Source organism: Vulpes vulpes, chromosome 11 (assembly GCF_048418805.1).
Source record: "Vulpes vulpes isolate BD-2025 chromosome 11, VulVul3, whole genome shotgun sequence".
NCBI classification, from domain to species: Eukaryota; Metazoa; Chordata; class Mammalia; order Carnivora; family Canidae; genus Vulpes; species Vulpes vulpes.
The window spans coordinates 83,098,104-83,111,161 of NC_132790.1; the positions used below are offsets into that span (position 1 = coordinate 83,098,104).

General features: G+C 37.8%; 1 protein-coding gene across 5 annotated transcripts in view; it reads left to right on the forward strand.

The window, feature by feature from the left end:
* The window catches only part of PPP2R3A (protein phosphatase 2 regulatory subunit B''alpha), a 196,316-nt gene that overhangs the window by 70,605 nt on the left and 112,653 nt on the right, over window positions 1–13,058 (forward strand). For 2 of the 5 annotated variants that reach the window (XM_072726915.1, XM_072726916.1), the window contains 2 exons: window positions 5,472–5,738; window positions 12,515–12,618. In XM_072726915.1, the coding sequence (XP_072583016.1) occupies window positions 5,472–5,738; window positions 12,515–12,618 (371 nt within the window). Of the gene's footprint in view, window positions 1–1,227; window positions 1,736–5,471; window positions 5,739–12,514; window positions 12,619–13,058 lie in introns of those variants that run through there. The other 3 variants (XM_072726917.1, XM_072726918.1, XM_072726919.1) reach the window with 2 other exon arrangements.

A 13,058-nucleotide genomic window follows, 5' to 3' on the forward strand; every position in this document is an offset into this window, starting at 1 on the left:
ACTAAATTTGGCAAAAGTTCAGTAGAAGAGACTTGTGAGCTATTTTTTGTTTTGAGGGTTTATTTGGTAATTATATTTGGTTTATATTTTCTAGAAATAGAAAATAAATACAGATCAATAATGTGATTGAAAATGAGATTGAAGAGGATGTTTAAAGATTTATTTGTAAATGACTATGTCAGACAGATGTTTAGCATATAATAAAATAATAGAATATTTTAAAAATCTGAGATGAGGGATCCCTGGGTGGCGCAGCGGTTTAACGCCTGCCTTTGGCCCAGGGCGCGATCCTGGAGACCCAGGATCAAATCCCACGTCGGGCTCCCGGTGCATGGAGCCTGCTTCTCCCTCTGCCTGTGTCTCTGCCTCTCTCTCTCTCTCTCTCTCTGTGACTATCATAAATAAAAAAAAATTTTAAAAAAAATCTGAGATGATTTAAAACTCCTTGAAGAAGAAAGTCTCACAAATTCCAGACATATTATGTCATTACTATTTGATCATCTTTCGTACCTTTACTGTAGCCAAGCTGCTTTCTTATGGCATTCAGTTGTCCCACTTTTTTTTTTTTTAAGATTTTATTAATTTATTTATTTTGAAAGAGAGAGAGTGTGCAAGTTGGGGAGGGACAGGAGGAGAGGGAGAGACAGAATCTTAAGCAGACTTGTGCTGAGTGAGGAGCCCTCAATCCCACAACCTCAAGATCATGACCTGGGCTAAAACCAAGAGGCAAATGCCCAACTGACTGAGCCATCCAGGTACCCCCAGTTGTTCGACTTTCTTAACCCACACTTTGACAATAAATTTTCAAATGTGCCCAGATCCAGAATCACTTCAACAGTGTGTTGGGAACTGAGATAGTCTTCTGCACATAAGCCCCCCGAAAAGGATTTAATTTTAAAATATAAGACCAACAAATCTCTTTCTGTATTACTATTTGAGGATGAAAGTTTTTCTCCATATTTTAACTGGATATATCTAGAGGGTGTGGATATTTGCTTCCCTTCAAATCAGAAAAAAAACAAAAAACAAAAACTCTTCTTAAAATGGCAGGTTCAAATTTGAAGTATAGCTTGTTTTTTCATAAAACACTAAATAGCAAAACTAAAAATGCTCAACATGTTCTTTTTTCTAATAGTTTGAGGAGAAACTGATTTATGTGGATTGACACTTCACATACTCTGAGTTTAAGAAGGTGGCATTATCTGAGAAGTTGCTATTTTTAGGTCCAGCTGTAATGTTTCTAACTTTGGTGCTAGAGTAGTGGGTGCTTCCTTTCCCAGAAGGCTCTGTATTCTCAACATGTGCAGGTCAATTTGACATAAAGCTATCTACAAGGAGCAACAGGCCCATAGCAGGCGTGTTTCTAACTTGAAAATTATGAGCAGGTATTGGGAGCCACTGGCTATATTTGGAAACCAGTTGCATGTCAGAACAAGCATGGATTGTGGTCCCTGGAGACTGGGAGAGCACAATGCTTGAACTTAATTTCCTTTGGAGATAAGAAGAAAATACCTTTCTACCCGACAAGATTGACAACTTATTAAATCTGACCGTCTTCAGAAGTGTGCTGGACAGTGGCTAAGTAAACATCCACTTTTCAAAGATGATGATCAAGGAAACATCTCTACGAAGGGACCCGGATTTAAGGGGAGAGTTAGCTTTCCTGGCCAGGGGCTGTGATTTTGTTCTCCCGTCACGGTTTAAGAAGCGGCTGAAGTCATTTCAGCAGACTCAGGTTTGGAACTTGGGTGTTTCTTTTAAAATATTTTTATTACTAATAAAACCACCCAGTGAACTAACTTACAAATAATTTTACAGCTCACTTGATATTAGATCAAGGAATTAATCTGTGTCCTCTATTCAGCTATTTGCAGAAAGCTATTTGTAGAGAGATTCCAACAGGTTTAAAAATAGACCTTCTGGACCTGAAGTACAGTACTCACATTTTTCTCTTGTAGAGAGGGAATCCAGTTTTAGAGACAATAAATACACCTCAATAAATATCTTACAGTTTACAAATTTTAGTAGAAGTGTCTTTGAGAAACTAGAATTTCTGTGTTAAAAGCCTTATTTACACTTTGAATCAATAGACGATGTTTGTAATACATCTGTAATGAATTGTTTTTAAAGTATCAGGCCTGGTAATCTTTTTTTGCAGGAATAACTAATTATATATATAGACAATTGTGTGGGTGTGATATAATGTATGAAACTAACAAAGGATGGCAATTAATTTCTGGGTTGTGAAGGAATGTCCTCCCTCAGCAAGCTGTGATACTGAGTCATTTCTGCCTATGATGATAACTTTGCAGAACCCATGCTTACTTGCTTATACCTAGAGCCAGTGTTGTATCAAACAATTTGCCTTACCTTGAATGCAATACAAATCAAGGGTCATACAAGTGATGGCCACCCAGAATCCAGTAAGAAACCATAGTTTCATAGTTATTCTGATTCAGAGTGATTTCAGATTGAGTGAACCATATGAAATTGCTTTTTTTAAAAAAATAAAAAATGGCCAAATATTGGAAATGCTACAGTGACATAATAGTATAAGGGTACTAACTAAATGATACTATATTTATAGGCTAATAAATGGAGAATGAAATGGAGAATTGAGACATTTTTCCCTAATATAGTTCTCTTTTAATGCTATTTCTCAATTTGAATGAAACCATTCTATTCAAAATGAGCAGATGCTGAACTTGCCAGTAAATCTGCCAAATTTTATTTAACTGTCTTATTCTATAGTATTTATAAAGGTCAGCTTTATTAAACTACTTTAAATTATGTGTCTTGAATTCAGTGGAAAGTAAATTAATAACATATAAAAGTGCAAAATAAATGCATTTTTTCTTTTCCCTTTTAAATATTAACATCAATTTTATTAAATATGGGATTGACCAATGAATTGATAAATACTTTCCTATCAGTGAATTGCTTAATGGTAAGAGGTACACTAAGGAAAGCAAAGTAGATTATATAATTGAATACCCATTTAAATAAAAACTTGGACAGATAGCAGGGTTTGTTCTCAATTGTTACTTCTGTCGAAGCAAAAGTGTAGAGTTATCATAGAAGGCCTTGCTTTAAACCTCTGCTCGTGTGTGTTCACTAAACTATTGGGTTTCATCCCCACTGGCACCAGTGGTCTTAATCCTACTGTTATAACTGCCTGGATGTCACACCATGGGAAACATTTTGGGGAAACAAAAAAAGAATTTTCATGATTGTACACTTGTAGTCTCACAGACCTGTTTCAGCATAGAATAATAGAAAGGGGATAACACTAATATAAATGACCTATTATATATAAATGTAAAGCCCCTGAAGAATTATATGCCCTGTAGAAGATTAGGAACAATTTCTGCTGTTACTGTCTCATGGGACTATGTAATAATATTTACAGATTTAGCATTAAAGCAGAGAGAAATGTTTACAAACCAATTATCAATTTGTCAAATCAAAAGTGGTTTGTAAACTTTAAATTGTTTTACAAATGTAAACAATTATTTCTTGTTGAATCTGAAGGACCATGCCAAATTATATTTAGCCTTTTAAGAACCTCACCCTTTAGCCTTTTGGCTCTTAAATAAGGACATATCTGTGTCTAGCACAGTTCTGAACCCTTTACCTATTTTAGTTACGTCCTGTAATTGCCTTTAATCTTCACAGCAACTTCCAAGAAGTGTTATAATCTGCTTTTATTACTGAATTCTAAAAGGTTAAGTAATTTTCCTGAGGTCACAGAGCTAGTAAGCCATCACTGTTTTCTTTTACGTTTTTCATATTTCATTAGCCTCACTTTTCTCTGTGCCATGTTTTCTTTGACTGTTGCTTTATAGGGATGACATGCTTATACTGCAGCAAAATCTTGGTATGACCAACTGGTCTTTATATCCCCAGTAGTATTAATATATGAGCGGACTCTATGTATTAGTGTCAGATATTAATCTAAGAATGTGCCATGTGTGACAAAAGACTAAATCATATTCATCACATATTTGTGTGAATGAAGCTATCTTCCTGTAATACTTATGCTTCTCAAGGGTAGCCAAGATTTTTATCCTGAGTTTATAGATCTGTTATGAGCCCATATGTCAAAAGGAAATATGATATTCAGATCTACTACTTAGAAATAAATCATTGTTCAAACTTTAGGAGTGGCATTCGGATTATTTAAGGAAAGTTAACATTTGGGTAATATTTTGTGTTCATGATGATCAACAGTCACTCTTTGATAACTTTATGTAGTATCTAACACAGTGCCATGCTCATGAGCCTTGATAGATAATTTGATCAAAATTAAGAGAAGAAATTAAAACTCTAGAATCTTTTTTGCTTTTTCTGCTAGGAATCTCCAAACTAAATTTAGTCTTCATTGGTAAAGTAGACTTTTACCTGAATGTTAGTGAACCTCCCCTCCCCTTTCCCTAAATCATGGATAATCTTAATCTCCTCATTGCCTGCCTGTCCCCCCTTTATACTGTCCTTTCTTATGTTTCTTTATGGCATACCACATGAAATCTTTTTTGGACAAAGGAAGGATATAAACTATAAATGAGTTAATAAACTCTGAAGGGAGTTTGGCTGCAATGAAATTGATGACCATGATCCCTGCCTATTATTAGAGTGTACCAAAAATGAAAGAAGTGTGTATCATAGAAAAAAAATCACATGCCCCAAGGGGCAAGTAAATCAACCTGATAGGAGACATTCCAAAACTAAGGTGCTTTAATTTTCTTAACAAAGGCTTTCTCTGCATCAGGGACTGGCAGTGATTTTACCTAAACAAAGTCAAACTAGAGACAAGAAGGTGAAAAGACACCCCCCACCAATATATTTTAGATGTGTGCATTTTAAAAGAACTTACTCTTATCTGCCTGTCAAAGTAGAAGTAGAAATGTGCAGAAAGATGAACAGTCTTCAGAAAGAATTTACTACTCCAATTCCAACAGACTAAGAATACATTTGAATACTCCTTAATATGTCAGCTAACATTGCTCTTAAATGTCCAGAACATAATTGATGGGAAAATGTACTGTAGGATTTTTATTTTTTTTTTTAATTTTATTTATTTTTTCATGAGAGTCACACAGAGAGAGAGAGAGGCAGAGACATAGGCAGAGGGAGAAGCAGGCTCCATATAGGGAGCCTGATGTGGGATTCGATCCCGGGTCTCCAGGATCGCGCCCTGGGCCAAAGGCAGGCACTAAATCGCTGCGCCACCCAGGGATCCCTACTGTAGGATTTTTAAAGCATAAATCTGTTTACATTCGAATATTGACAGATAATTAATGTGTTTATTTTTTATGGATAGGCATTCCCTAGAAGCATACTTATCACCCTAGTAATAGAGTGATTTCTTCATCTCTGCTGTCTCTATTCTTATTACTTATTACTGATGAGGACTTTCAAGAAATATATGTTGTTGAGAATTTTTGTGTTTCATAATCACATTTTCCTTCCAGATTCAAAATAAACCAGAAAAGAAACCTGGAACGCCACTTCCACCTACAGCCACCTTTCCAAGTAGTCCCCGACCTCTCTCCCCTGTTCCTCATGTGAATAATGTTGTGAATGCACCATTGTCCATAAACATTCCACAGTTCTACTTTCCCGAAGGACTCCCAGATGCCTGCAGTAACCATGAACAGACTCTAAGCAAAATTGAAACTGCTTTCATGGATATTGAAGATCAGAAAGCAGACATCTATGAAATGGGAAAAATTGCAAAGGTAATATAACTACTAAATGATATATAATCTCTCTTTCTCTGGCAATCCTAATCTCTCTCTCTCTCTCTCCTCACTGTCTCTTTGCTTTCTGTTTTTAAGCATGGCTAGGTTTTTCCCCCATGTTGAAAAATTTTATTTGATCCATCTATATCATCCTGGATATGCCATCCATTTCATGGAACTCCGTAAGTTTGAATAAAACCTTAATAGTCTCCCAGGACATCCTCCCATTTAATATAGGAATTTCATCCATGACATCATCAACACATAAATTGATTCTCTGCTTGAATGCTTTCAGTGACAGGAAGCTCACTATCTTGTCAAGCAACCTGTTCCATCATTAAATAGCCTAATGTGTTAGAAAAATTTCCCTTGTATTGAGTATAAATGTCTTTTTTGTTCTCACCCATTGATCATCACTCTGCCCTGAAGTCAGACAAGGAATCATTGGGCCAGCTCAATACTAATTCTACTCAGAAATAAATGGATTCACCACTAGGAACCAAGTCTTTGATACTTTCCAATATACCCAACTGCTTCTAATTTAGGATCTTAGCCTTTCATTCTGGGACTACTGAACATCTTCAGTAACTGGATGCTACCTCTCCAGTCTCCTCCTCAAACAATTAATACTGAGCATGAGCATCAGGTTATGTTTGATCATGCCATTCCCCAACTCAGCAGTATGCCCCAGCTCACCATCTATAGCAGCACTTCGTTTTGTTTGAGTTTTATTTTTATCTTGCATGCAAACTGAAGAATCAAGTCGTATCTCAGGATTTAGCAGTGGTTTCAGGTTGTGCTTCAAGAGGCAGAGGGGTTTAGTACACTACTAAATGTTGCATGTGGGCAAGTATACCAAGTGGAAACTCCTAAGACCCCATGCATTCAGACATTTGTTACTGCTGTTAAATAATTTGTAAATAGAGTGATTTTAGGGGAAATGAAAAGGAATTCTTTCTTTTATTCTCACCGTCACTCCTCCCCTATCTTAAAACTTGCCTATTGATCTCTTAGATATTTCTAAGGAAAAGCAAACTCTCATTGCAGAAATAAAAGCCTGCCTATTTCCTTTTTTTTTTTTTTAAGTAAAGATTTTTTTTAAATTTTTATTTATTTATGATAGTCACAGAGAGAGAGAGAGAGAGGCAGAGACACAGACAGAGGGAAAAGCAGGCTCCATGCACCAGGAGCCCGACGTGGGATTTGATCCCGGGTCTCCAGGATCACACCCTGGGCCAAAGGCAGGCGCCAAATCGCTGCGCCACCTAGGGATCCCAAGCCTGCCTATTTCCAATCTTATTTTAGACTTGAGGAAACTGAAGTCCTATTAGTACTTAACCTGAAGTCATAGAACCAGCACATGTCAGGAGACTAGTCCTCTAACTCTGGGCATTGTGCTGTTTGTATTGTGTGTTATCTCCCCTGAACATATGCTGACATGCCATTAGCTAACTTCCAATCAATATCCACCCAAATAAATTACAGGTTCTTTCAGGGCATTGGCATTTTCTTACCAAAAGCTTTGAGAGATGGCAACTGTATGAGCCAAGATGGTAAATTGTCTGAATGGGGTGGAATTATGAATCTAAATCCAGGAGACAGAATTTAGTAAGGCTGAATTTAATCTGCATTTAGAGATAACACATTAACTGCATAAATGCCAAGTGGTTATTTCTAACATGCTAACAGTCTGTGTGAGAGAAACAAGCAGTTCTGTGGTCTACTTCAGGCAGGCAGACAAGGAGAAACTGTCCAGATTCAGGGGCATAGTAGTTCCCTGGTGTGCTGGGCATACCACACCTGGACAGCCTATCCAAGTGATTTGTGCCTCCCTGTCAGAGACCTCTAGCCTGTTCTGTTTGGACTACAAGTTCCGTAGATCAACCTTTCTCCTCTGAATATTCCCATCTCCTGACTGAGGATCCTGTTCTACCTTTCCACAGCCTTGTCTCCATCCTCCTGCTGTGGCCCTTCCACCTCTACCGTGGTAGGCCTGCCCTGCTCCATGGTTCAATAACCCTCTAGCATTCCATGGATTCAGTAGAGGAAAGAAGAAAACCTAAGGACTCCACAGATGGTCAAGGGAAGCGTAGAAAAGAGTGTAGTCCGGTCAGGGTAGGGGTCTCTGCATGCTGGGGAGTCAGAGGAAAGACTTTGCTATTTTACAAGTAATGAGCATCAATCTGTTATGTGACATCAGGAAAAACTGCCAGTGTAGAAGCTGACAACGTAGAGAAATTTAAAAAGAAAATTTTGTTTAGCCATAGTAACTGTCATTTATATAGCAATTTACTGCTAATACATAATCATCATGTGACACAATAGCCGGTATACATATACGTATGTGATTAACTTGTCTGAATCATACTTGATTATAACCCTACATACCAAGCATTTATGTTGATTCCTCTTAGACCTTAATTGTCAGCTCAGGCAGCAAGGTAAATTGCTCATACCTCCAAAAAGTTAAAACTAACATTGCATATAAAAATGAAGATGGGTATATAATGACCTCAGTAGGTATCACAGTGCCTTGGCTGATACTGTTGTGTTTTGCCTTACTCTGTCAGTACATTTTATTAAATTTTGCCTCTTCATTTTAAAAATCATTTATTTTTTGATTATATATTTTTGTTGATGTATAACTGACACGTAGTGTTAGACATTAGCTTCAGGTGTAAGATGTAGTGATTTGACAAGTCTACACATTACACTGTGCTCACCACAAGTTTAGCTAAAAATTGCTTATTTGAAAAATTTATGTAATTATTTCTTGGATTTAGATAATTCCCATTTAATCTAGCTTTTACTTGGCTATGGCTATTAACACTCACTAAGCAATCCTATTTTCAGTTATTTTTTGCATGCAGCTCAGTCTTCCCTGCCATTAGGCAGTGAGCTCCATGTCTGTAGCACTTGCACTGCATGTGCTTATATTCTCGTAACAAGTTGGTTGTAGGTAAAGGAGAAGAAAGCCATTAAGGGACAATGAAGAGAGGGGGTTGCAGCAATAAATGAAGACTTCCCTGAGTTCTTATAGTCTATAAAGCCATTTGGATAACCACCTTGAGTTTGCAGTCTTAGTGACAATTGTAGTAGATACTAGGGTCTGTTTTTTGAAGTGCAAAGAAAATGCTTTGTTTATGAAATCTGCATCTGTTGATGAAGTTTAACTCATTCATCCCTGACCTCCAACATCCGTGGAGAGATTAATATCCATTTCTGATTAAGTTCTCAATATGTAGTGTGTACTATTTGCCACAGCTTTAAGTGATGACAAGAAATTAATATAGAGAATGAATCTAAGAGAGAAAAGCAGTGCAGGAACATACACTGAGAAACAGTAAGAAAAGCATTTGTCCTCTGGGCCAGAAGACCAACCATGGAGTTTTAGCCTTTAGCAGAAAGTTGAAGAAGGAGTGAAAGTGTCTTCTGAACTGTACAGAGACCATCAGCTTCTCTCTTCAGGCTGAGGTAGCACTCTCTTGACCTATCATTTCTGTGTCGTGTAAGGCAGCTTCTCAGTACCTATATTTCTTCATCTGCAGAATGGGCTGAAAATACCTGCCCTCTTCAGCATGGGGATCATGTGATGATCAAATGAAATAATAGGCATAAGACATTTTAAAATGTTAAAGAACATTGCAGGTATTAAGCAATCATCTCCTCCTGTGTGACTCTTTAGACAACCTTGCTTTTAATTCTTTGTTGTTGGATGATTCTTAGATCAAATTTATAGGTGTTAGATTTTCCTTACTCCATCAACTTTGATTACCATAGACTGACTTTTGCCTCCTCCTCTGAGTTTCCTAAACCTATTTTCTGTATCTCCCTCCATATCCCCACTTGTCATCCATTATTTTCCTTTGTAAAAAGTCTTGACACTGGCTTGTTCTGTGCTCTGGTATTAAAGTCTCTATTCTGTTGCCCTCAGATTAATATCACTTACTTTTTTAGGTTCTTATCTCCTAACTCCTTTTTAAAGCGGTTTTTTGTTTTTTTTTTTTTTGTTTTTTTTTTTATGATAGTCACAGAGAGAGAGAGAGGCAGAGACACAGGCAGAGGGAGAAGCAGGCTCCATGCACCGGGAGCCTGATGTGGGATTCGATCCCGGGTCTCCAGGATCGCGCCCTGAGCCAAAGGCAGGCGCTAAGCCGCTGCGCCACCCAGGGATCCCCTCTCCTAACTCCTTTTATCTTAATTCTTTGGTTTTAAGCAGATACAGCCAGCCATACATTTTTTTTTAATAGCCAAAGTATAATGTCTGCATTGCATTTGTTTCCTCTGCCATTTTCTCCAAAGGCTAATACTCTCATGCTGCCTGACATATGGCTACTTAGGGTGCCCCATTATGAGAAAAAGAGGCCAGCCCTTTCCAATATACTTTATTTTATTTTTTAAAAGATTATTTATTTGAGAGAGAGAGTGGGAGGAGAAGCAGAGGAGAAGGGGAGATAGACTTAAGCAGACCCCTCACTGAGCACAGAGCCCTATGTGGGGCTTGATCTCATAACTCTGATATCATGACCTGAGCGGAAATCAGGAGTCAAATGCTTAAGCGACTGTGCCGCTGAGGCGCCCCCAATCTATTTTAAAACATACCCATTGTATACTTTATCTCTTATGAGTTTGCCTTTGAGTCATAATAAATTTGTGTGCCAATCTCTCACCAACTTACTACTCCTTAGGAGCTGATACATATGCATTTTAACAGGAGTCTTCTAGAGAAAATACTATAATCCAAGCGAAGGAAAGCTGTCTAATAGTGGAAGTAGCTCCACAGAATGTGGTAAAAAGCACACAGTCCCCGGTAGTGTTTCAGCTTAGGCTAGTGACCATTTCCCAGGGTTGAGCTAGAAGATTCCTTCCAATTCTGAAAAATCCATGAGTGACTATAATGGTGGGAGTTTTAAGCACTTTGGCAAGCCAGTTCCAATCTCTCCCTGTACTTATTTTCTCTGTTTGGGACTCTGCACCCCCACCTCTACAATACAGACTGTTCTTTCAAGCTTTCCTCACAGTTGCCAGTAGCCTGTCACATCTAAGAGCATTTTCTTGGCAGACTACCATTCTGCATGAAAGGGAGGATTGGGATTGGAAAGTGGATTTGACAGTTTACCACCCAAAGTATATTAATTGTGAGCTTTGTACTTTGGCAATCATAATTTACCCAATAAACAAAATCCATTGGTTACTAAGCAACACCTTTCCCTCATTCTTGACCTCAGTGGAGGTATTTGACCTCTGGACTTAAGAAATCTGAAGTTCCACCCTGTTTGCAGAACATGCTTTAGTGGCCCCAACAGGAGCAGTTATGATTTCTGCCCTGTACTTACCTTCCTTGGATCAAATCTTACCTTCCATATCCTCATCTCCAACATGAATCCAGCAGCCTTGGGGTGTTCTTTCAGCGTAACTCAGCCTCATAACCTCAGACCAGGTGCTCCTCACACTTCTGTGGGGATTCCCATGCACTGAGGCCTCACACCAGGAGCAGCTTCACCAGAACCTCATGTGGATTCACATCTAGTCAACCTCCAAAGGAAATGCTTCCCTTTGTAGCATGATGAAGGTCCAACAGACCCTGTGTCTAATATGAATAATAAGACTATCTACTTAATAACAAGATGTGACTCTGAAGGATTCCAAGTTTGGGAATATGTCTTACATGCATGTACAAAATTGGGAACATATGGAGGCTATTTCTCTGTTATTATTTAGATATTATTATTACTCGTAAGAATTTTCCTACTAGGAAAAAGCAGGCAAATTTGGTAAGAACTCTTTTGTAAGAGTATAATTAATTGAAAGAAAGAGCTTTTTATTAAAGAAAAAAAAAAACACCTTTAGAGTATTATGTATTATATATTGTAGTTTTATATTCATTCCCAGTTCCTCCTCAGGCTTTTAGAAGATGTAGACATTTGTGGCAGTTTCTTTCTTTCTTTCTTTCTTTCTTTCTTTCTTTCTTTCTTTTCTTTTCTTTTTTAAAGATTTTATTTATTTATGCATGAGAGACACAGAGACAGAGAGAGAGAGAGGCAAAGACACATGCAGAGGGAGAAGCAAGCTCCATGCGGGGAGCCACATGTGGGACTCGATCCCAGGACTCCAGGATCATGCCTCAGGTCGAAGGCAGACACTAAACTGCTGAGCCACCCAGGGATCCCCATTTGTGGTAGTTTCTAATGTTTAAATAAATGATAGCATTTTTTTTTAGCATTTTTATTTTTATCTTTAATCTTTTACCTGAATTGTAACTGTTTAAGTAAATAGCTATTTTCTTGAGCAATCTAGATTCTTCTGGTTCTTCTGACCCAGGGGCTTAATAATGTAATAGGCAAAGGAGAGAGAGGGAGATGAGTTGGAGAGTATATTAACACCAAGTGACCAAGTAATAAATGTGACTCTATTTTTCTGCAGTGGGAAGGAAGGGCATATACAACTATGACATTCAGTCATTCTTGTTTTTAGAAGGTAGAAAATATACTATGTCAGAGTGGTAGGAAGGCAAACTGGTTGCTTTAACTGTTGGGAAAGGGAAAGACACATCACCATAAAGGAACTTGGAGAAAAGGTAAATGGATTTCCCTTTCCTTCATTAAACTTGTAATCCTCTTGTTTCCCCTCTGTCCTCTCTGAATCTGCCATAGCTGATATATTTGACTCTGTCCACTGTGACATGAAGTGTAAAAGCTACAAAGGCCCATTGTTTGGCTGTGTCACCTTTTCATCGCCCCTTGGCTTACACTGTCTCTGTGTTTTATTTGCAGCTCTGCGGCTGTCCTCTCTATTGGAAAGCACCCATGTTCAGGGCTGCCGGGGGAGAGAGGACAGGATTTGTGTCCGCACAGTCGTTCATTGCCATGTGGAGAAAGTAAGTATATGAGCAGTCACTCTGGGGCTAGGCGACTAGGCAAAGAATTATCTGGTTCTCACAACATCCTTTATAAAGGTCACTTATTTTACTCATTTATTAATTTTCCCTTACCCTTTATTTCAACAAGTAAAATTTAGTGATTCACAACTATTTATAACCACACACAAATTTTTTCTGTAGTCCTTATCTTACAAGTCTCTAAGCAGTAAAAAGATCTTCAAAGATACCTTCTTTAGTAACTGATAGTTTCTTAGTTTTACTTGTTAAATTTGGGTCTTAGTGACATGAAAGTAAAGACTGTTAAGGGGAGCAGATACACATGTGTCATGTGAGAAATACAGCTTTCATTCTCATGATCCAAATTAAAATTATATCTAGTGGATTTATTAAAAATAACTGAATTCAAGTAGATTTTAATCATCACTTTTTGAAAGCTC